Here is a 26730-nt window from a genome sequence, read left to right as displayed (position 1 = left end):
TCAATAAGTGAAGTTTAATGGTGGACTTCAATGGTGGCCAACGGGTTGAAGGTCTGCAGTTTCAGCACAGCTTGAAAGGGCTCTACACAATCCCAGCTGAGGAATAGGGGTCTTATCTAGTGAAACAATCTGTCATCAAATGATCATCTTGTACTAGCTCAAAAACAGTGAAACAATGATTTTGAATGATTTTGAAGTTGGAGGAGAAAATTACCATACCATTTTTAACCGGAGACAACATCACATAGCATTTAGGGTTCAAAAGTACATAAATGTTTGTTTGTTTTTAGAAAATGTCTGATTGTTTAGGTAGATAAGACCCCTATTCCTCGGCTGGGATCGTGTAGAGCCCTTTGAAGCTGCACTGAAACTGCAATTCGGACCTTCAACCCGCTGGCCACTATTGAAGTCTATTATATGGAGAAAAATCTTAATATTATATTGTTAAAAAACTTCAATTTCTTTGTGACTAAAAAAAGTAAGACATGAACATCTTGGATGCCATAGAGGTGAGTAACATATCAGGAAATTTTCATTCTGGAAGTGAACTAAGCCTTTAATATCACAGTGACAGTATCATAGCTGTTTTTATTGGCAATTCGACAAAACTTGCATATGAAATAACAATGCTTACAGTATATTTGGATAATCCAGTTCAGGAATGCACAAATATGTGACCCTGGACCACAAAACCAGTCATAAGGGTCAGTTTTTCAGTTTGTTAGGATAGGACAATATTTGGTTGAGATACAACTATTTGAAAATCTGAGGTTGCAAAAAAATCGAAATATTGAGAAAATTGCCTTTAAAAAAGTTCTTAGCAGTGCATATTACTAATCAAAAATTAAGTTTAGATATATTTACGGTAGGAAATTTACAAAATATCTTCATGGAACACGATCTTTACTTAATATCCTAATAATTTTTGGCATTAAAGAAAAATCTATAATTTTGACTCCTACAATGTATTTTTGACTATTGCTACAAATATGCCCATGCAACTTACAGCTGATTTTGTGGTCCAGTGTCACAAAGGAAAGGAAAGGAAAGGAAAGGAAAGGAAAGGAAAGGAAAGGAAAGGAAAGGAAAGGAAAGGAAAGGAAAGGAGGTGAAGTGAGGCCAAGTATGGTGACCATACTAGGAATTTGTGCTCTGCATTTAACCCATCCAAGTGCACACACACACAGTAGTGAACACACACACAGTAGTGAACACACACCGTGAACACACACCCGGAGCAGTGGGCAGCCATTGCTGCGGCGCCCGGGGAGCAGTTAGGGGTTCGGTGCCTTGCTCAAGGGACTCACCTCAGTCGTGGTATTGAGGGTGGAGCGAGAGCTGGTGATTCACTCCCCCCAATTACAATCCCTGCCGGACCTGAGACTCGAACCCGCAACCTTTGGGTTACAAGTCCGACTCTCTAACCATTAGGCCACGGCTGCCCCCGGTACACCAGTAAGATGGTAATGGAATAGAAACAATGAAAGGTGCTTCACCTAATTTACTTTATTTTAATTTAGAAGCACGGATGTTGGATGAAAGACTGTTTCATTACTAATACATGATAGGCAGGTTAAATCTGGTCTGGTATCATCACAAGGTGATCAGGTGCTACAGTTCATAGAACAATGATATTTAAAATATTACAAAAGATTTCTATCTAATTAAATGCTGTTCTTTTAACTTTGTAAATTGTTTAACATTTTCAACATTTCTTAAGCACAAAATCAGCATATTAGAATGATTTCTGAAGGCTCATGTGACACTGAAGACTGCAGTAATGGAAAGTGGAAACAAGCATCGCACCACTGATTGCAAGAGCAATTAATATTACATGTATGTGTTTATTTTAGCATTTCTGCAGTCACTCATCAGCATATCAAACTGCATATTACTAATAGTAACCGTTTTATTTAGTCATGAAGCCAAACACTCTGAAAACCATGCAAACCAACATCCACGAGACCCACTTGACTGTAAGCGGATCTGTTTACACACTCGACCCACTAATAGCGTGCCTGAGATCAATTTAGGTATTTGTGTAAACATAGTCAGTGATGTTTTAAGTGAATGTAAACAGACAAGACCACTAAAAATAAAAATCAGACCACTACAGCCTACCCAAGCTGATATATGTCCATTTGGCCATAGAGAAAAGACTGTGATTAAACACAATACAGGAAGTAATACTCATAGACTGAGCATTTTAGAAAACCAGGGACAAGACATAAAAAAACTGTGGGGGTACGATTGGACAAACTGTGCTGTAGCTTTAGCATGCCCACACACAGCGCCCCATACTAAGCCTCTGTAGATCATTCATCTTAATGAAAACACTGCAAGGATACTCTAAACCTGACATACACGCCAATAAAAATTCCTCTCAGTCTTTCTGCAGAACACTAAGACAGAAAGAGAAACACAAAGAAAGGGAGAGACAAAGAACGAAACAGAAAGCGAGACTGTGCACAGCTGTAACTAATACTGAATAATCTACTAATCTACTTTCTGTTTACATGCATTCTTAGCTTCAGCAATATTGTATTGTTTGCGGCAATTAAAGCTCATTTCAATTTGAACTAAACTGATAGAGGAAAAGTGCTCTAGTGTTGAGCTCATAGGCCTCCATACAGTCCAAATCTGTTTAAGTCATTTCATTCACCTAACTATTCTGACTGCTGAAATTGTCATCTACGATGCTGTTTTTATTCACAAAGCATATATATATATTGTTTGGTTCATAACTGAAGGATGCACAGCGCACTGCTCTCAAAGTGTGGGAGTACATTCATGCTGCGAGTAGCAGCGAGACACATCTCTGCTAATTAATAAAAGACACTGACATCCTTTCTATGAAGAAAATCATCTAAAAAGGATCCAAGTTCTTTAAATGCTCCTATACGCCAGCATGCCAGAGAGTGATTGAGATAATGACTAATGCATGCACAGTGCATGGATCGCTCCGATGAGAGGAGAATAATGATGACAATGATGATAATGTGATTATGACGAATAAATAAATACTTGCTTCCTGTGGTGTATGAGGCAGGGGGCAATGCTACGCTGTTAGAAATAAACATGTTGTTAAAGCACAATGAGAATCACACATGATCACACGAAAGGATAAATAATTCCAGGAAAAAGGGATTTGAAAGTTTCTATTCAAATAACTTCTCAATGATTATGATAACTGGTGTAACTTAATATAAAAAGCTAACAATTCACAATTTAGTTTGTGAACATTTTGTGTGCCACAGATGAAAAATGGCAATAACTTTTGATTAGAACATGCTACTCATTTATGAGGAGACAGACTTCAGCGACTACATTCCCCATCATTCTCTGTGACATTGACATAAGTATGACAATGCTACATCTGCTACACAGATACACTACAGTTCAGAAGTTTTCTTTTTTGAAAGACATTGTTATATTTATTAATCATAGACACATTAAATTGAGCAAAAGTAACAGTAAACAAGTCAGTGCCTATAGCCTAGTGGTTAGCGTTATTAAAAGTTATAAAAGGGTCATTCCGTGTCAACTCAAGGTCCCCAGCTCAAACGTTTGATTTTGCTAATATACTTTCTAAAGAAAGATAAACATGTATAGTGATGAAAGCCAAAATATTGAACGTCATGGATGAGTATTTACTGAGTAATCCATTATTTTGTAGAGGGGGTCAAAACGGCAATTTTCACCTTAGATTCAGAGCCAAATTACAGGGGGTAAAAATGACTTCAGAAAGACGGCAGCATCATAATGTTATTTTTACACAGAGATTGGTAGGTCTGTTAGTAAAATCTGTTGACTTTAGCAATCTTTGTTGCATTATGTGCCAATGGTGAAAATTAAAAAATGGGAAAACAGCACTTTTCAAGTTTTTCTCCAAGGTTTGCATGCCTGTAACTCAAGAAGCTTAATGCCCTTTCAGTTATTGAGTCTTAACTAACTTTCCTTTTGGCATCTTCACTTTTAAGGCCCTGTACGGTTCGGTTCCAGAGATTTTGGAATTTCAATATGGCCCCAGGAGTAATTTGTTAAATTGTACACATTTTCAGTGGTCAAAAACCAAATGAGGGTCACCTCATTGAGGGACTGAACCATGCAGTGCCTTGAAAATGAAGATTCCAGAAGTTGTTAATTAAGAACTAATCTAAAACCATATTGTGATATCTTTAATACTTTTATACGAGTTATAGGTAAGATGCAAACTTTGGAAAAAAAAATATTTATGGCACTCAGACATGTATGTTCAATGAAGTTGTTTGACACGAGAACATTTCTAGTTTCAACGTTATTTTTTCTTTAGACATTCCTCCTTAAAAATGAAGTATCATATTTTTTTAAAGTGACCCACATTTGGTTTTTGACCATTGAAAATGTTTAACAATTTACTCCTAGAGCCAAGTTTAAGTTCCAATATCTCTGGAACTGAACCATATAGGGCCTTAAAAATGAAGATGTCAAAAGGAAAGTTTGTTAAGACCCAATATCTAAAAGGACATTAAGATATCTTTAATACTGTTAGAGGCATGCAAACTTTGGAGTTAAAAAACTTGAAAAGTTCTGTTTTCCCATTTTTGAATGGTCACCATTGGAAAATAATGTAGCAATGACTGCCAAAGTCAACAGATTTTACTAACAGACCTACCAATCTCTGTGTAAAAGTACATTACAATGCTACCATCTATTTGAAGTAATTTTTAACCCCCTGTAATTTGGCTTTAAATCTCAGGTGAAAAAACCTCTATAAAATAGTGGATTACTCAGTAAATATTCCTCCATGACATTTAATATTTTGGCTTTCATCACACACGTTTCTATACATCTTTCTTTAGTAAAAAAAAAAAAAATATATATATATATATATATATATCAGAATCAGAATCAGAATCAGAATGAGCTTTATTGCCAGGTATGTTTGCACATACTAGGAATTTGTTTTTGTGACAGAGCTCCACAGTGCTACAGAAAGACAGTGACAAGACGATACATATTATAAAAAGAACAATATAGAGGTATACAAGACAGACAATGTGCAAAAATAGCAAAGACATTTGAATGGAGTAAGTATGTGCTTTAAATAAATAACGGAAAAATGAATAAAGAATGTATAGTGTTGTATGTTCCACGATCAAGTGTTCATGAGATGGATTGCCTGAGGAAAGAAACTGTTTCGGTGTCTGGTCGTTCTAGTGCTCAGTGCTCTGTAGCGCCGACCAGATGGTAACAGTTCAAAAAGTGAGTGTGCTGGATGTGAGGGGTCCAGAGTAATTTTGGCAGCCCTTTTTCGTACTCTGGATAAGTACAGATCTTGAAGGGTAGGGAGGGTTGTACCAATGATTCGCTCAGCAGTCCGGACTATCCGACGTAGTCTTCTGAGATCAGAATTTGTAGCTGAGCTGAACCAGATGGTAATTGAAGTGCAGAGGACGGATTCAATAATGGCAGAGTAAAACTGTTTCAGCAGTTCCTGTGGCAGGTTGAGCTTCCTCAGCTGGCGGAGGAAGTACAGCCTCTGCTGGGCTTTTTTCACAATGGAGTCTATGTGAATGTCCCACTTCAGGTCCTGAGAGATGGTATTTCCAAGGAACCTGAATGACTCCACTGTGTTTACAGTGCTGTCCATGATGGTGAGTGGGGGGAGAGCAGGGGGGGTTTTCCTGAAGTCTATGATCATCTCCACTATATATATATATAAGCAAAATCAAAAATTGGAGCCGGGGAATTTTCTGAAGTTTGGTTGAAATTTGACACGGAAAAACCCAAAACCAAAATGTCGTTCATTGAGTTCATTTTATTTTGACGAAAACCACCTAATTTTGGGGGGGATTTTTTAAGGAGGATGTTGCCAGGAGGACGTAAACTTAGATTTAGCAGAGTGTGTTTTAACATCATTAATTCTACCACTACTTTAAAGCAAAGGGAAATAAGAGAATCGAAACACAACACGCTACTACTACGAAAAAACTAACAGAAACAGGCATGCTAAATAGACAAATAAGATTAGCTATATTAAATAAAACCGTGTATAACCATACAAATACCAAACCTACAGACCTGTTTCAAAAAGACCAATGAGCACACAACTGCTAAAAAGGTTCTAAGCACTTACAATTAATGAGATGGGACACCACAGGAATATAATCTATGATTCAATAAAGCTCAATGAAAATTCAAATATGCACACACTGATCAAACACATCATTGTTTTACCCAGACTGAAGGTGTAGGCTTATTTAGTTAGTGTTAATGACTAACGGCATATCTTACTTGTCTGCTTATCAATTCAAAATTGTAAAATTTTACACTTCACTTTATTATACAGCAAGGCTAGTATATTGCTTTCCTTAAAAGGCCATACTGTCACGCTAGTGCTGCTGGGATTGTGTTGTCTGTACCGCGTATCACCTTTCACATGTGCAATTCAAAACCTATACGACTGTGAAACAAACTGTGAAATGTTTCAGTTGGTTTGTGATCCAAGCACCTATTTACACCATTGGGAACTGACTCTGAACTCAAGACATTTAAAAGGATTACTCTAATACAAAATCTAATGCCAAAATCATTATGGCATTAAAAACTGAGAGAGAAAGCAAGTGAAGAGACTATATTAACATTAACGTCATATCAATTACCTGCAGCTTTAAATTGAACAATTTTAACACCTTGAGTCTGAAGTTGAAATACACACAGACATCTTAAAGAAATCTCCAGAGCAGGCTTTTTGCTCTGACTGTAGATGTTTTAGCACTGCACACCATCAGCAGGCTAATGTTTTATACATGAGCTGTAGGGTGAATGTATTTTATGAAGCTTTATAGATTTGTGCATTTCAAGTAAAGTAGACGAGTGTTTGTTTGCTGCCAAAGAATGAGGTCACTATATGCATGTTTTGTTAGTATAACCTTGTCTAGAAGTCATCTGTATTTAGCAGTGATTGCTGTAGCACAGTCTGGAACTCATCTGTGTGTATAAGTATACTGTTGTCCAGAACTCATTCCTGAGGAACAAAGGAACAGTCGAAAGTCGCTGAAGTAAGCAACACTAGCAATTTAGCTGAAGAAAAGCTTAATTACTGTCACAGGTCTTTTAACAACTCTCACCTAAGTGGAAGATTTACCATTACATTTAGCTCTGAAACCAAAAGGTTTTTTCTTTCTTTTACTCAATTTACTCAGAACTGGCAAGACATTCTTGAAAGAAAGCTACCAAAGCAAAATATACAGAACAAAGTCATGGTGGGTCTCAGCAGTCTGTACATAAAGCTGCAATTAAAACTACATTTTTGCATATTTTAAGTGAGGGTAAAAAAAAAGATCAGGTCTGTGAGAGTTTTATTTTTATTTTTAAGAAATTAATACTTTTTATTCAGCAAAGATGCATTAAATTAATTAAAAGTGACTGAAGACATTTACTGTTGCAAATAATCCAAGTTCTTTTGAACTTGCTATTTATCAAAGAATTATTTAAGAAAAGTATCATAATGGTTTCCACAACTGTTTTAACCACTGATAAGAAATTTCTTATAGACCAAATCAGTATTTTGGAGTGATTTCTGAATGATCATGTTTGGCCTGAAATCTATTATTTTAAATTGTAAAAATATTTCACAGTAATACAGTTTTTACTGTATTTTTGATTAAATAAATGCTACCTTATTAGGCATAAAAGACACAATTTTCATTTTCAAAACCATTACAAAACAAATATATAGTTAAATTATAGTTAAACTATTATTTTTTTTGTTAGTATTACTATTTTATTTTATATACACTGCCATTCAAAGTTGGGATCAGTAAGATTTTTATTGTTTTTAAAATAAGTCACGGCTGCATTTATTTGATCAAAAAATATAGAAAAAAATGTTATGTTGTAAAATATCACTACAATGTAAAATAACCGTTTTCTATTTTTTAATATACATTAAAATATAATTCATTCCTGTGATGCAAAGCTGAATTTTCAGCATCATTACTTTAGTCTTCAGTGCCACATGATGCTTCAGAAATCATTCTAATATGCTGATTTATTATCAATGTTGAAAGCAGTAGTGCTTCACATTTTTTTTTAGAACCAGTGATACTTTTTCAGGATTCTTTGATGAATAAAAAGTTAAAAAGAACAGCATTTGTTTAAAATAAAAAAAATATTTTGTAAAAATATAAACTACTAGTACTAGTTAAAAAATTTGGGGTCAGTTTTATAGTAAACTGAAACTCTATATCAGCAAGGATGTGTTAAATTGGTAAAAAAAAAAAAAAAAAAGTGATAGTAAAGACATATATTGCTAGAAAAGAATTCTATTTTGAATAAATGCTTTAACTTTTTATTTTTTAAAGAATCTTGAAAAAAAGAATCTGTTTCCAACATTGATTATAAAAACAATAGTAAATCAGCATATAGAATGATTTCTGAAGTGTCATGTGACACTGAAGACTGCAGTAATGATGGTGAAAATTCAGGTTTGCATCACAGGAATAAATTATATTTTAAAGTATATTAAAATAGAAAACCATTATTTTAAATTGTAATAATATTTAACAATATTGCTGTTTTTTCTGCATATTTGACCAAATAAATGCAGCCTTGATGAGCCTAAGAGACTTGTTTAAAAAATATTAAAAATCTCACTAATCCCAAACTTTTGAATGGCAGTGTATAATATATATAACTCCGGCTGTTTAGACCACTGCAATGTGTGCTCTAAAAATTCTGCATGAGTGTTATAATGGTGTCTGGTGCCATAGTGTGTCTACTCATAATTTCAACACTGTATGCAAATGAGAGTAGAGAGAGACTGTGGTTGGTTGTGGGGACTGGCAGTCTATTTGAACAACACTCCTCAGGCAAACGAACACGCTGATGCCAAACCAGCCAACACCATTAAAATGCTAATGTAGGGAAAAACGGGTCTGCACATCTCTACGGATGCCATACATCACGCAAATCTACAGACACACACTGTTCTAGAAAACACTGCAAAAAATCAGCATGAACATACACACACCCCACTATCTCTCCTCAAAATCTCAAAAACTCACCAAGACTCGTAGGTTTAATGAGCTCATCCAGTACGTCGTAGAAGGGCAGCCGTTGCAGTTTGACATCAGGATGTACGGGATGCAGGCTCGTGGGGAGGTGGGGCAGGCCCAGTTCGTGTTTGGGCCCAAGGAGGGAAATGGGAAGTAGAGGGGATGGAGGCGCTCCATGCCCATCATATCCCAACTGCGTGAGGCCGGGTGGCAAGGAGGCAGAGGCGGGGTGGACTCCGGGCAGGGCCAGCTCTGCTGGGGATACCAGCTTGGTGGGGAAGCGTCGTCTGTAGAGCTCTTTGATCTTCATCTGGACGGCAGGGCTGCAGCCGGCTTTGAGGAGGTGTAAGGCTTTAGTTAGGAGCTCGTGCTTTCGTCCATGTTTGTTTCTTCCCGCGTAGCCCAGAAGAACCTGCAGCTCTGACACCCGCAGGCTCATCACCATTTGCTACAGGAGAAGAAAAGAAAGAGAGCGGCAGAAATTAACACGCGCAGTCTGAGCCAACTCGATGACAACATCACACTTCCAGCGCCAAACACACTTCATTTGCATAGGCCAAACTGTTTACTGGGCAAACACACATACACATACTCGCAGCCCAGACACTGATACACACATCTGAAGGCACACACAAACCCAAATACAAACACATCTCTCACACGCGCGCTTTCCCTCGGGCTAGGATAGTTCAGTAATGGTCTAAGCTATGAAATATGCAGGAGCAACCCCAAACACACACAAACACAACGGAAGTGTCACATTCCACAGGCATGAAAACGAGACGGAAAAACCAAACAGAAGAGGGCAAACAATGCCGAGCAAAGACGACAATGTACACACTAACATTCTTAATAATAAACCATTCTTCTCTAGAACAGCAAATGAACACATGCTGTCCAGTTTGATTGATGTGTGTTTCCTGGTGAGATTAAAGAGACAGCTCACCAAAAAATGAACAGTATGGTCATTTCTTAGACGTCTTATGTGACCTTGCATTCTTGTGTTCTCGTAGTACGTCATCCTCAACCGTCAAAGTTCAATTCCAGCACTCAAGAATGCAAATAAAGAGGACATCCGTGAAAGTACCCAGATGTGTTCTTGAGATCGAGGATGAAAATGCAGATCTGAGAGAAGCAAACAGTTAGAAATCCCAGTAGAGAAGACTGTGGATGGACAGCGTATCTAGCGTTAAACTTCCTGCTGCATGCATGCAAATGCATGACAGCTTGTGAAAGTAAACATGTTGTTTTGTTTGAAAAAAAAATCTTAATAAAGTGATAAAGATCTGGAGAAAGCCTACAGTATATTTTAGTGGCATATTAAAGGGATAGTTCACCCAAAAATGAATATTCTGTCATTAATTACTTGCCCTCATGTTGTTCCAAACCTGTAAGACCTTTGTTCATCTTCGTAACACAATTTAAAATCTTTTAGACGCAACCAACACATTCAAGAAGGTAGTAAGGACATTGTTGAAATAGTCCATGTGACATCAAAGGTTCAACCGTAATGTTATGAAGCTATGAGAATACTTTTTGTACACACAGAGACTGATGCAGATGCAGAAAAGAAAAATTTGTTGAATAAAGTATTCTCGTAGCTTAATAAAATTGAGGTTAAACCTCTGATGTCACATGGACTTTTTTAATAATGTCCTTACTACCTTTCCAGGCCTTGAACGTGTTAGTTGCATTGTTGTCTATGCAGGGTCAGAAAGCTCCTGGATTTCATCAAAAATATCTTAATTTCTGTTCCGAAGATGAACGAAAGTCTTACAGGTTTGGAACAACACGAGGGTGAATAATTAATGACAGAATTTTCATTTTTGGGTGAACTATGTCTTTAAAATTAATCATAACACTGACAAAGCACAATTTACACAAATGCAGTAAAACAAAAAGATAAAAATGGTAAAAATAATGCAAGTAAATGTTTTAAAGAGCTGGTCATACAGTATTTTAAAGTGTCCAAATATTGTGTTGGAGTCCCTTACAACAGGTTTAAATGCATCTAAGGTCAGAAAACATTGTAATTTTTTTTAGAATATGCATTTAACATTAAAATCATTTTTCAATGATTTCAAAACGATTATTTCGAAGCAGTTCAGAGCTTAAGGTCTGTAAACCCCTTCCTTCTATAAGCCTACTCTGCGCTGATTGCTCTGATTGGTCAGCTGTTCAAGTCTGTTGTGATTGGTCTTTCCATATACAAACGCTCATTACAAAGATATACAAAGATGCTATAAAACTAATTTTCTATGAGGTTAAAAAAAATGGCATCGATATTACCTTATCAATTCGAGCCCGAATCTAAGGGTGATACTGATGCAGTCACTTAACCAGAAACTCCATCAAACTCTTGATCAGGACATTTCTCAGTGGTAAGTTTAAACTTTGTATGTGGTAAGAATTGTATTGCTGTGGTATCGTGGAAAAAAAATAATTTTAACCACTGATTCTTCACATCATCTTTTAACAATGAAAACAAAACAAACTTGCTTTCACATCGCAAAACTCATGATGTAAACACACTAACTAGAAGAAAGTATTGAAAGTGAATGCCATAAAAGTGAATAAATGATGACAGAACTACGGTTTAACCATTTGCGTTTGGAACCTGCTATATTCGTTTGCATTCCTTCCTGTGTAAATATGTATTAGCTTCTCCTTTGGACAAGATATTAGTTTAGAATTAACCAGACAATGAAAAGCTAACAATGCACTGATTAACAACTCAATCCCTGTGCTGCACACAAGAACATATCAGAACAGATGCTCTTACAACTATGAGCCTGCCAGACATTCCTGAATAAAACACAACACATGATGCATTTCTGCTTTAAAATGAGGAGAGGAGAGGAGAGGTTGGTTCAGGAAGAAAAAGAGAATGACAGTGTGCATGGGAAAGAGAGAGAGAGAGAGAGAGAGAGAGAGAGAGAGAGAGAGAGAGAGGGAGAGAGAGAGAGAGAGATGGGGGAAGGGCAGAGACATGAGCTGCTCAGCTTCCAAAATAAATGAAATTGAACGCACACACACGCACACACAGGGACAGCTCCAGTAAAAATACTCAGCAGGCATAATGCTGTTTGAAAGCAGAGTCCGCCGACAAAGGTGCCATGACTGCAGCTTACAAGAACAGCTCTAATTTCCCGCTATAATGACCCAGAACAATCCAATCACTCATTAATTCACTTACTGATCCATCATTTTCCAACAATTGTATGGTACAAACGCAGAAATGACAATCAATAACTGAGCTGTTTAGGTGAAGTGATTGAGATCACAACTAAAAGAGATGCAGACATTCATTTCTGGAGAAATCATTCGGTCTGGTGAACACACTCAAAGAAGGGTAAGCAGGAGAAATGCTGCAGACCAGTCAGGAACATCTCACATAACACACTGACAGCACAGGAGATTCACACGGCATTGAATATAGATGTGTGTGTAAGCGAGAATGAGAGAATGTGGTTGAGCTTATGAGTCTGAACAGCTCAACTGAGGAGTGAAAAAGAGAAAGAGAGAGACACGTTCACCGCATCTGTCAAATGCTTCACATGTCTGTCAGTTCTCTCTCTGAGTCACAGGGAGTCCAGGGTGTCAAACTAGTGACTTGTTTTATCAATCAAATACTGTAGTAATGGGTGAACTGAAAACATTCTGGAAAAATAAAGAAATCTCAGGTCCAATCATAATAAAGGAGTTAGCTGTGGTTAAATTACATTCCAGAAATCGGATATCATAGGGTGTGAGACGTGACGCATTGTGAAGCATTTTGCACATTCACACTGAACCCGAAACTGATGCATATATAAACAGACAGCAGGACGTTTAACACACAGCCTATTTTGTACATTTACCCCCATTTTGATGTCAATTGAACTGTAGGTCATGTGGGTACAAGAACTGTTGTCACATCAGCTCAGGCAATTCGCAACGTTGTTGGAAAAGTTCTGTACTGATGCTATGTGTGAACAATGAACACTTTGAGACACTTCATATAATCTAACACACCACTTTGCAACTGCAGTATTAAGCCTAAAAAGCATGATCTTGAAGGGATAGGGTCATTAAAGGAGTAGTTCACTTTCAGAACAAAAATTTTCAGATAATGTACTTACCCCCTTGTCATCCAAGATGTTCATGTCTTTCTTTCTTCAGGCTTAAAGAAATGGTGTTTTTTTTGAGGAAAACATTTCAGGATTTCTCTCCATATAATTGACTTATATGGTGCCCCCCGAGTTTGATCTTCTAAAATGCAGCTACAAATGGCTCTAAACAATCACAGCTGAGAAAAGAAGGGTCTTATCTAGCAAAACGATCGGTTATTTTCCAAAAACAAAAAAAAATTACAATTTATATACTTTCTAACCTCATCTTGTCTAGCTCTGTGTAGAGATTAAAAAGTATATAAATTATAAAGGTTTTTAGAAAATAACCAATTGTTTCGCTAGATAAGACCCTTCTTCTTTGTCTGGGATCATTTGGAGCCCTTTGAAGCTGCATTTAAACTGCATTTTGGAAGTTCAACCTCGGGGGCACCATAGAAGTCCATTATATGAAGAGAAATCCTGAAATGTTTTCCTCAAAAAACATCATTTTTTTACGACTGAAGAAAGAAAGACATGAACATCTTGGATGACAAGGAGAAGTTCACTTCCAGACAAACATTTACAGATGTTACAAATGTTTACGTCTTTCTTTCTTCAGTCATAAAGAAATTATGTCTCTTGAGGAAAACATTTCAGGAATGTTCTCCATATAGTGGACTTCTGTGGTGCCTGCATATTTGAACTTCCAAAATGCAGTTTAATTGCAGCTTCAAAGGGTTCTAAACGATGCCAGCTGAGGAAGAAGGGTCTTATCTAGTGAAACGATGGGTTATTTAAAAAATGAAATCCTCAAATGCTTGTCTACCTTTGTGATGGGCATGTGTACTCCGCTTCAATACAGTTAGGATAGGACTGCAGAAGTACTGACCCAGTGTTTACAAAGTGAATGTGCAAAGAAGGTCAAATGGCCTTTACAAAAAAAAGGTAAAACAGCAATGTTGGGTGATTTTGGAGGGAAGTTGGAGGGAAAAAAGTGAGATGGGAATTTTTCGACTCAAAGTGCGGTCACCAGGGATGCAACGATACCATTTTTTCAAAACCGATCCGATCCGATACCGATACCAGGCCGATATCAGTGGGGGTATTTTACCTTCAAAAATAAAGAATGTATACAATTCACTTTGTCATTAAGATTTATTTGTTTTAGGTAAAGAAAGAAATTCCAAATCTGCTTGCACATTGTTGGATAAAAAAGGGGGGAAAAGTGATACATGCATGAGTGCAATCAAATTCATAAATTCATATTAAGATTAATGTTTTAAAAATAACATTTTGAAAACAGAAATATTACAGATATAAATAACTGAACAGATCTGCCAGCAGATGGCGGCAAGACACTGATTTAATTACTGAATCATTTCATTCCTTTGATTCATTTGAACGGATGGTTCATTCAGAAATAAAGCAAGTGACTCTCTGTTTGAATGGGAAATTGAATCATTTCACTAGATTTGTTTAAAAGCACACATTCATTCATAAACAAAATACCACTGTGTTTGAATGGAGATGCGCAGCGGCTCAGTTGTGACTTGTTTCAGACTACTTTTGACGACGAAATAGAGCAAAATCAGGCAATAGTGCTAGTCAGACAGTGCAAGTCATTTAATAATAACTTCTTATTTAACTGCTGTATTAAACAATATCTCATTTACAAAGTATTTACAAAGAAAGTATTAAAAGCTGTCACTCGGTTGGAGAAGTCCTTGTGTTCTTTTGCGTGATGCTTGCAAGTATTACAATCTACAGTGCTACTAGCTGCTCTATCAAGAGAAAAATATTTCCAAATCAGGGATATGTTTACCGCGCTGAGGTAGACTTTGCATGTGAAAGTTCCCTCTGAACTCGCCTGTCACACTCACGTCACATGTGGTTGTGTAAGCAGCGCAACGGATTTTAAATGTATTTTATTTTTAAGGCAATGTTTTAAAATAATTGTGTTCTTGTATGAATTATTATAGTTTTTACAGTAGACTATTATTTCTTGATATTTATTTAATCAAACTCTGGTAACGGTATCGAATTTGGATCGGTCATGCATCACCGATATCCGATCCATTCAAAAAGCTTGGATCGACATCGATACCGATCCAGAGTATCGGATCGATGCAACCCTAGCGGTCACACTGCACTTTTCGTTCCATTGACTTCCATTCATACGCATGCGAATGCGTTAGACCAGAAACGCAAGCCCGTGCGAAACATTTTCGCATTTCGCTGCGTTCTAAAGTTCAAGCTTGGTGAACTCTGACCTGTGAAATCGCATCACCTGACCAACAGGAGATACGTCACAGCATGATCTCTAGCTGAATGAAAAGAACCTTAAATTTAAACATTTAAAACTGCAGCACTGTGATAAAGTGTAGTAGATTGTATGTTTTTACATTTCAAATGTATTATTTATTAGTTGCCATGTGCTGAATTTAACTTTTTAAAAAGACGCTGCAGAGCATGACGTCATATCACGAGCGTTGCAGCAGCATCCGAGGGAATTTCGCGTGCTCAAAGTCTAGTGTGACCGCGGCTTTACCCTAACTGTATTGAACCGGAGTACACATGCACATCGCAGAGCTAGGCAAGATGAGCATTTGAGGTTAAAAAGTATATAAATTGTAATATTTTTGAGAAAATAACCAACAGTTTCACTAGATAAGACCATTCTTCGGCTGGGATCATTTAGAGCCCTTTGAAGCTGCAATTAACAGCATTTTGGAAGTTTTCGCAGGGTCCATTGAAGTCCACTATATGGAAAACATTCCTGAAATGTTTTCCTCAAGAAACATAATTTATTTACAACTGGAGAAAGAAAGACATGTGAGTAAATTATCTGTAAATCTTTGTTCTTCTCCTTTAACTATTTTATTAATGTACTAGCTTTCTGGGCCTTGGACGTTTGGTTCCGTTGCGGTCTATGGATCAGAAAGCTCTCAGATTTCATCAAAAATATCTCAATTTGTGTCTTTAAGGTTTTGGAATGACACAAGGGTAATTAAGAACAGAATTTTTTATTGTTGTAAATAGAGAAGTCACCAAACATTTTTATTTTGAGCAGCCAAGAATATACCTGCATGGTATCTATGTTTTGTTCACATGAATTTTATTCCTCTGACTTTTCTCACCAAAGTCAACCGCCCACATATCTTTCTCTCTCTCTCCTACACTCAACCCCCTCTCCCTCATCACAGCCCAGTGGGTGTAGTGTTTTATCCCCCAGCCATTTACAACCAACTAATACAGCATAATGTCACACACCAAATCCCAGATGTTAGAAAGTAAAGGTCTTATTGCGCCAATGTTAACGTCAGATACGGCCACCCTGCTGAGGTTTTCCTGCACAACACTGTGTCACACGAGTTTGAAAGTGGTTCAACACCACCACCACTCTAAAACCCACAGAGAGGAGAAACACAGAGGTGTACTTGATGTGTGCAGGGTCAGTCAGCTTTATTCAAATAGTTAACCACTATGAATAGGTGAAGTGCTAAAAAAAGTCTGCAAAGCTAGCTCATTCTTTCTAATCCTACATCATTTCAATCATCTGATATATGGCCCTGCATAGAGGACTTAACAGGGTATCTTGTCATCTTATCCAACTATTCTTCAACACTGAAGTAAGTCTATGGGCGAGTCTGACTAGCCGCTATAGGGAAATAACGAGAAGAATAACAACATGCAGTAAACAGTAAAACTCTTTGCACTACACCCCAGTGTGTTCATAATTAAGATAACACATTAAAATAATATGTTAAGACACACCAATTTGTAATATCAAGCAAACGTGTTTTGTAAAAGCTAAAAATAGCTGGACGGGGATGAAACCAGAAACCGGACCCATAAAAAACAAATGGCCACGCCAGCACACAAAAATAAGGTGGGTAAAAGAATTCAGATTATAGGGTGTATGCATGTTGAGGCACTAGATCATCATAATTAGGAAATAATTAATGCAAAAATGTGCTTCACATAAGGCTATTTCACTGATGCGCTGTATTTAATATCATCATAACTGTAAGACTAGGGCTGTAATCAACCAAAGAAAATCTTGGTCGACTGAAGTCCTGAATCTTTAGACTAAAAATCGACTAAAAATGACGTTGTGGAGAAAAAAAAAAAACGTACGTTACATTAATTAGATACGCACTGTGCTCAGTACTTGGTAGCCTTGTTGTCTGCCTAAATTAATTATAAATAAACATAAAAAACTAATAGGCTATTTGCAGTATATTAAATCGTTTTTGACCTAATTATTTTGCACTGAAATGAGTCTGACAAACGAGTCTGTCGTCTCTGACAGCGGTGCATCACGTGCACCTGTGCAATATCATAGCCTGTGATTTCTGAAAACAGTACTATGTTGTCAACTAGTGATATCACAAGAACTTTTGAGGAATGTGCAACATAATTTAGAAAATTATTTTTGTCATATGTTATAAGTATAACTTTCAGCCGCTTCAGCGCAGCTCCCACATAAGAGCTCAGCTTCGCGGCTGAGACACGAATAGACTTAAAGCTTTTACTCTTAATAAACACAAAGGCGCGTCCACTTTAATAAAAAAAAGAATATTTATTAAACAAACAAGAGCAGAAACCAAATAAAGTGCTTATAAAGGAGGCTTAAAATCCAGCGTGGCCTGGGTTTGTCTGGGGGAAACTACCGTCATTACGGATGTGTGCGCCTGCAGTTATAAAACGATTATTACACTAAAATATTGAAATATGCCAATTCTGATATGTTCATGTAGCCTACTCAAAAACAGACAGGGCAACCTAACGCAGACAAGTTAGCTTACGGCTTTCAGATGATACGTCATATGTTTGTCGTCGAGCTGTGGAAGGCAAACTGTTGCTTGCAAACTTTGCATTCAACCTTTTTCCCGTTATTAATTTTAACAAAATGCTGCCACACTGTCGATTTTTTTGTTGTTGACATGTTAGAATAGGACTGATGTATATTGATATGTGTTCCAAACCGCTGAGTCCACTAACGTTAGCTTATTATTAAATAAATAATATTCAGCATCAAACCTTCTAAAGCCTACTTATCTGTCTCTCTTCTCCAGTGGGTTGGGCTAATCCAAAAAAAGTGAAAACGATGGGGGTGTTCTGAAAACAGACTGTTACCTGTGAAACAGGGGTGCTCTGAAAACACCCCCATTAGCAATTAGTGCTTTCCACCTGATGAAATGAGCGCGGCCAAACTGATGAAATGAGCGCGGCAAAAAATCGACCAATCACAATTTTGGTCGAACCAGACCGTATCGACCAACTAATCGACTAATCGACAGGGACGTTACAGCCCTATGTAAGACACACTAGAATCATTCAAAATGTTGGGGTCTATGAGATTTTCTTTTTATTGTTTTTAAAAGAAGTCTCTTTTGCTTACCAAGGCTGCATTTATTTGTTCAACAAAACAGTAAAAACACTAACATTGTGAAATATTTGCATCTAACTTTTTCTATTTTAATATATATTATTAAGTGTCACATGATCTTTCAGAAATCATTCTTATTTTCTCATTTGGTGCTCAAGGAACATTTACTGAAATGTTGAAAACAGCTGCTCCCTACTATTTTTATTGAAACTTTGAAACCTCTTTTTAAGGATTCTTTAATAAATGGAAAGTTTAAAAACAGCATTTATTTAAAAAAAGAAAAATTTTGTAACAGTCGTAAACAACGTCACTTTCGATAAGTTGAATACATCCTTGCTGCCCCCAAACTTTTGGACAGTAGCGACTATAATGTAAGACTTTTTTTAGACTTTAATAAAAAAAAAGACTCTTTTATTTTTAGTTTATAATAGGTTCTAAGTTTGACAAATAGAACTTGTGTTTATATGCAAATACACTACTATTCAAAAGTTTTTGAACAGTAAGATTTTTTATGTTTTTAAAAAAGTCCCTACTACTCACCAAGCTTGCATTTATTTGATGCAAAGTACAACAAAAACAGTAAAATTTAGAAATATTTCTACTATCAAAAAAATAGTTTTCTATTTGAATATTTTTTAAATGTAATTTCTGTTATTTCAAAGCTGAATTTTTATCATTACTCCAGTCACATGATCCTTCTGAACTCATTGTAATATTCTGATTTGCTACTCAAACAACATTTATTATTATTATTATTATTATTATTATTATTGTTGTTGAAAACAGCTGAATAGTTTTTTTTTTTGTATTTTTGATGAATAGAAAGTTCAGAACAGCATTTATCTGAAATATAAATCCTTTGTAACATTATCATTTTTATCACCACTTTTGACCAAATTAAACATCCTTGCTACATAAAAAAATATTAATTTCAAGAATTTCTTTCCTCCCAAAAAACTCCAAGCTTTTGAATGGTATAGTGTATAATGTTACAAAACCTTTTTATTTCAGATAAATGCTGATCTTTGGATCTTTCTGTTCTAAAAATCCTGAAAAAAATATTGATAATAAAAACAATAATAAAACGTTTCTTCAACAGCAAATCAGCCTGTTAGAATGATATCAGAAGGATCATGTGACACTGAAGACTGGAAAATGTAGCTTTGATAACAGGAATAAATTATATTCTAAAATATATTAAAATATAAAACAGTTATTTTAAATAGTAAAAATATTTCACAATATAACTGTGTTTGCTGCACTTTGGAGAGCAGAAGAGAATTCTTTAAAAAACATCAAAAATCTTACTGTTCAAAAACCTTTGTCTGGAATTGTACAGTCATATATGTGACCCTGGACTACAAAATCAGTCATAAGGTTGAGATACATCATATACATCATATGAAAGCTCAATAAATAAGCTTTCTATTGATATATGGTTTGTTAGGACAATATTTGGCCGATATATGCCTATTTGAAAATCTAGAATCTGAGGGTGCAAAAACATCAAAATACTGAGAAAATCACCTTTAAAGTTGTCCAAATTAAGTTCTTAACAATGCATATTACTAATCAAAAATTACATTTTGATATATTTATAGTAGGAATTTCACAAAAAAACTTCATGGAACATGATCTTTACTTAATTTCCTAATGATTTTTGGCATAAAAGAAAAATCAATAATTTTGACCCATACTATGCATTTTTGGCTATTGCTACAAATATACCCCAGCGACTTAAGACTGGTTTTGTGGTCCAGGGTCACATATATAAAAGTATAATAATCATGATCATGTAAGGTCATCATACACTAAACTAATCCATCATCCATGTGACTCACATGTTGCATAAGTTTGATGTAGTTCCAAAAGAATGTATTTTGAGACATGAACTTCTGCTGAAATCCCCTGCACACTGTGTGGGGACTCTGTGAATCAGAACACAGCTGGAATCTGACCATCTATTGAAGGGCTTATTAAACAGGTGCACCTGATTAGCAAAGGTCTGTGTATTAAAAACGCACCCAACACAAACAGCACAAAGGTTACAACTGCTCAGCGCACAAGCAAAAAACGTAAATTATTTACTTATCTAATGTAAATTTATGGGTTGGTGCATTTGTATCGGAGCCACATAGAAAGAACAGTACTTCTCATTTCTTCAGAAAAACATTCTTTTTTTTATTCCAGCGTACATAAACATGTGTGTATTTTGGCTCCTGCTGTTGAGGGTAAATCCGTGCCAGGTACATGCTCTAATATCGCTTGATGCGGGTGAACCAGCCAAATACTCTTCAAGGTCATGCAGATTTTTACTTATTAAAAACAGAAAGGAGAACAGAAAATGGCAAATACACCAGCACAAAACCTGAAGGTGTTTGTGTGTTTCTCCAGTGCTGAAACAGAGAAGCATTTTTCAGGCTCAGGTGTAACGCATGTTAATTTAAGCATTTGTGTAGGTGCGTTCTGCAGTCTATCTTTGGGGCTCAGGTGCACATGAGCCTGTGATGAAGATCATCTTTCCTGAAGTGTAATTTCAGAGGATGAAGGTGATTCAGTGACAGAATCCCTCCATCTTTTCACATGTCTGACTGTCTGATGCTGCGACTGAGAACAAACAGTTGAGGGGTCACAAACACACACCTACCCCCAATTTCACTTGTATGCACACTCTCTTTCTTTCTAGATGAGAGCCCAGAACACAATTAGTGTGCCAGCTTTTCCTCCAACTCTCTCTCTCTCTCTCTCTCTCTCTCTTTCGTCCGCCCCTCCCCCACCATCTCCAGCCCTGCAGCTCACTGGCGGAAGATCAACACTCACATACCTCAGTGCTTTGTGTTTCACCAACACAGCTCCAGCGGTGAGCGCACACACATACATACACACACACACACGTAATCATATCATAGCATGATCTAAAGGCTCCAGATATGACAGCAGTAAATAGCAAAGTCCCCAGCAGAGCCACTTTACTGTCTACATACATGTGTGATATTCAATAGAGCTCCTTCAAAAAAAAAAGGAACAAGTAACCAAACACGCATACAGAGCAAAAAATAAAAAAATAAAAATGATGAACAGGTGCTGTTTTGTTTAGAATTATTATTTGAAAAAGGAAAGTGTGCTGGTTTAGTCTGATGGACGAGAACTGATGTAACTGAACATAACTTGAAACCAGTATGTCTGATAAATGATATTCAGAAGAATCAGCACTGTCTTTTATTTAATGTTTTTCTTGCTTTCTTTGACTTTTTTTCTTTGGTTAGAAGGAAATTAAGGTTTTTGAGGAAAACAACCCAGGATTTTTCCCCAAATAGTGGACTTCAATGGGGATCAAAGGGTTGAAGGTCCAAATTGCAGTTTCAATGCAGCAGCTTCAAAAGGCTACATGATCCCAGCCGAGGAATACGGGTATTATCTAGCAAAACGATTAGTCTTTTTGTAAAAAAAACAAACATTTCTATACTTTTTAACCACAAATGCTTGTCTTGGACTAGCGCTGCGATGTGTGCCTACGAATTCACGCATTGCGTAATCACATGCGGTTAGTTTTCCGTCTGTGAACTCTGGTTCAAAAAAGGTAGGGTAGAGTGAGAAAAGGTTGAGAAAGCACTCCAGGTAAATTTTAAAATGTACCAGGTTTATATATAGTGTAAGCTTTTAATAAATAAAAGTGATTAATTTCATTTCTAACAGCTTGGACCTAAATAAAGAGAGAAAACTTGCACTTAACCTTTTCACAGACTTTTTCACAATTATCATGATGTATCATTATAGCATTGTCTACCAATATATTGATTACCGCATTAATCACTGTATTGTGATATCATTGTTATTGTGAGCCATGTATCGTGAGGTACCCTGTGATTCCCACCCCTATTAAAAAGTTGACCAATCGTTGCGCTAGATAAGTTTGGATCTTCAACCCGTTGATCACTATTATGGAGAAAAATCCTGGAATGTTTTCCTCAACAACCTTCATTTCTTTTCAACTCAAGAAAGAAAGACATGAACATTTTGAATGACATAGGGGTGAGTAAATTACCAGGAAATTTTAACAATGGAGTGAACCAATCCTTTCATACATTACATTCCATTTTTTAAATTAAAGTCCATTTTTTTTATAGCATGTTATCAGAATTTATAATGTTTTTGTATAAAAGTTACAATTGCATTATATCTACTATACTAAATTTACAAAAAAAAATGGACTGGTAAAATTTTTGTACAGGGTTTCTGCAGATATGAACAAGTGAAATTTAAGACTTTTTAAGACCTTTTTAATACCACCTTATATGAAATTTAAGACCGAAACCTGTAATGGAAATAGATATTATATTACATGCATATATGTAATATTTAATGTGTTTAATGTAAAAAGTAAACACAATTTCATGGCTGTCATAAATTACATTTATTACTACGATATACAGTGAACTTTTCATATCAGCAGATACTATTCCACACAAAATATCCCCATAAAAGTACTACTAGAAATATCTGATGTAAAAAAAAAAAATTCTGAAGCAATATTTTCATCAGTGCTCTATTAGCTTTTACATCTTAAATCTGCATATTTGATTTACCTTTATAATGGCCTTTTTTTAACTTTTGAAATGTATGCATTACCTTTGAAATTTATTTTATGAATTTATCAAATTCTAAATGGCTGTTAGCAGTGAGATTACACAATTTACACTGCAAAATTTAAAGTGAGATTATTGTTTTAAATACATTTATTGATTTATAAATATATAAATTAGAAATGTTGGGTGTGGAGGCATACTTTTAAACACACTAAACTACCAGCAGGTGGCGGTAAGTCACTTCATGAGCGAGTTATTTCAACTGATTCGAGCAAAATGCTGAATCATAGCAAAATGTTGCTAGGAGAATGCTTCTGCTGCCTGCGATCCTTGTTTGGAACTATTTTCGTTGGTGAAACAGAACAGAACAGTGAAAATATTTTGTCTAATATGTAAGTAACTACTTGACTAACTACTTGTTTATTGAGCTAAAATTAATGTAACATTTGTAATTGTGAGAATATTCAGCAAAAAGCTCACTTGGTATATTACTGAACTATATCATGTTATAAATAAACTATACATTTAAAATTTTTACCTCAGTGTGTTTCTTTAGAATGCTGTTACATTCATTTGTTTTAAAGTATGTCACAAATAGACCAGAAATACACTATCCATTATCAATTTCTGTTTACGTTGAATGTATTAAAATATGAATCTTTCTTGCCTTTCGATGCTTCGCTAGTTGTTTTGTCACTTCAGTTTTAATCAGGCGGTTTGTTCGGTCGGGCAAGTAATTGAGAACATTATATACAGAAAAAGGTAGTTTGACCTGTATTCTGCTACTGCGATTCTGTCTGAAGACGCAGTAACTTCCGCAGGGGGAGAAAAAAATCTACAGTTGTTAGCAACTGGCCTTAGCCAAGCCCTATATTCAGTTTTTTCAAGCTAAGTATCGCTAAACTTGCACTTCCCCAAAGCTAAAAAGTTAAATCCATTTTACTTCTGTGGTACAATCCGAGAGAGACTCGCGCCAATAACAGAAAGCTGATTGGCTATTGCATGCTGGTCTCATTTGTAGTTTAAATACAGCAAATTATATTTGGAATAGTGAAATAAAGAACTACAACACCACGGAAACAACAAAAAGAGAATTTAAATGAGCTTTAGAGGTAGCGTTACATGGACATCGGAAAAATAAGACCTGTGTGAAATTATTTAAGACCTAGAACAGCGAATTTAAGACTTTTTAAGGCCTAAAATTTTGATTTTTAAATTTTAGACTTTTTAAGACTTTTTAAGACCCCGCGGAAACCCTGTTTGTATGTCTAAGTATTTAAAATCCATTAAAATCTTTTTAGATTTAAAATCGACGACTTTTTTGTTTATGTTCAGATATTTTACTGTAATTATTAAAAAAAATTGTCTGAAGAAGTGAAAATTAAATCTTTGTTTTTCCGATCTGTTATCTAGAAAGAATTCTAGAGGTTAGTCGCCAACAAAGTTGCTTGAGATGTTAAAGGATCTCATGTCTTTCTTTCTTCAGTCATATAGAAATTATGTTTTTGGAGGAAAACATTTCAGGAATTGTCTCCTTATAGTGGACTTCAACAGTTTGAACTTCCAAAATGCAGTTTAATTGCAGCTTCAAAGGGCTCAAAACGATTCCAGGCAAGGAATAAGGGTCTTATCTAGCGAAACGATCTGGCATTTTCTTAAATAAACTAATATTCATACACTTTTTAACCACAAATGCTCATCTTGTCTAGCTCTGCAATGCGCATGTGTACTCAGTGCACTCTGGTTCAATACAGTTTGGTTATGTTGAAAAACTCCCATCTCATATTGTACTCCAACTTGAAAATTGTCCTATACATCGCTGCAGAAGTACTGACCAAGTGCAAAGAAGATCAAACGCCCTTTGCCAAAAAAAGGTAAAACAGCGATGTAGCTTTGAAGCTGCATTTAAACCGCATTTTGGAAGTTCAAACTCGTGGGCACCATAGAAGTCCACTATATGGAGAAAATTCCTGAAATGTTTTCCTCAAAATACATAGTAAAGAGCATTTTAAATAGCTAAAGATCACCATTTCACTAAACAAAAAAAAAAAAAAACCCGAAATACAATAACTTCACACTTTGCCTATCCACCTTTTTCTTCCTGTAAGAGGAACTTTATTAATCAGGCATGTGATTGGCTAAGGACAAAAAAGCAGGAAAATGTACTAAGACAACCCCCCAGCTTAATATTGCAAATTTGTGTGTCTTATCGTATTACTTTAATGTATTATCTTAATTATGAGCACACTGGTTTGTAGTGCAAATAGTTTTACAATTTACTCCACGCTGTGAATCAGAAGTCTCATAGGCTTACTTCTGCGTTAAAGAAAAAGGTGAATACTCACATAACACAAATTAAATGACAGGAATGTACACAACATTTAAAAAAAAAAAAAAGTGCTTAAAACAAAAAAAAAAAATGAAATGTTGTATGCATTGATAATAGTGTTCGTAGTTTCTGAAACTGATAAAAAAAGTGAACTAACACCATCAAGAATTTGCCAACAGTCAAAAATTCAGTCCGATTAAAGCATTTTGTTCACTTCCAGAAACAAAAATGTACAGATAATTTACTCACCCCCTTGTCATCCAAAATGTTCATGTCTTTCTTTCTTCAGTCGTAAAGAAATTATGTTTTTTTGAGAAAAACGTTCCAGGAATTTTCTCCACATAGTGGACTTAAATAGTGCCCGTCAGTTTGAACTTCCAAAATGCAGTTTAAATGCAGCTTCAAAGGGCTCTAAACGATCCCAGCCAAGAAAGAAGGGTCTTATCTAGCGAAACGATTGGTTAAAAGGTATATAAATTGAATTTTTTTTTAGAAAATAACTGATGGTTTTGCTAGATAAGACCCTTATTCCTCAGCTGGGATCGTTTAAAGCACTTTGAAGCTGCATTTAAACTGCATTTTGGAAGTTCAAACTCACAGCCACCATTTCAGTCCACTATATGGAGAAAATTCCTAAAATGTTTTCCTCAAAAAACAATTTCTTTATGACTGAAGAAAGAAAGACGTGAACATCTTAGATGACAAGTGAGTAAATTATGTGTAGATTTTTGTTCTGGAAGTGAACTAATCCTTTAATATATCAGTCACTGGTTTGGTTTTGAACACTTCCAAATCATTTGAATGGAGTAGGTGGCCTTGAACAGTTGCCAGAGAGGAGGCTGGCCATTAATCGCTTATCGTTTGCAAGCTCAAAAACAAGCAAATACGTAAATCCAGGATACAACAGCTTTCTGGGCCCACCTGGCTTTCGCACATGTGTTGATGAAGCAGGTGCTAAGGCACTAATCACTACATTCCAAAAAAACTTTTTCCTGATGCAAGTATCTGCGTCAGTGTGTAATACCTCCCCTTCATAAACAGTCGGCTCTATCGCACTCAAACTGTATCTCAAACACAAACGTATCTCCCTACTCCCTACAGAGTCTAGGACTTTTAGATCTTAAGGTGTCCCGTGTCTTTATGCTCTAACGCCTGGACACAATCAGACTACAGAGGACTTTCTACAAGAAACACAATGAAAAATTCAGACCAGACTTCAGAGTATAACACAACTCTAAAACACAAAAGCAAACCAGAGACCAAAGCACACTTGAGCTTTATTTCCCGGAAG

The 26730-nt window shown here is 36.0% G+C and overlaps 1 protein-coding gene across 2 annotated transcripts in view; it reads right to left on the bottom strand.

Annotated features, from left to right (window-relative positions):
* pias1a (protein inhibitor of activated STAT, 1a) overlaps positions 1-26730 on the bottom strand; it is a 55996-nt gene that overhangs the window by 23015 nt on the left and 6251 nt on the right. For both annotated transcript variants that reach the window (XM_073836149.1, XM_073836151.1), the window contains exon 2: positions 9051-9489. In XM_073836149.1, the coding sequence (XP_073692250.1) occupies positions 9051-9489 (439 nt within the window). The remainder of the gene's footprint in view (positions 1-9050; positions 9490-26730) is intronic.

This window comes from Garra rufa, chromosome 3, assembly GCF_049309525.1.
Source record: "Garra rufa chromosome 3, GarRuf1.0, whole genome shotgun sequence".
In the NCBI taxonomy this organism is placed as follows: domain Eukaryota; kingdom Metazoa; phylum Chordata; class Actinopteri; order Cypriniformes; family Cyprinidae; genus Garra; species Garra rufa.
Note: the sequence above shows the minus strand (reverse complement) of the source record. Positions and strands in the feature narration are given on the sequence as shown.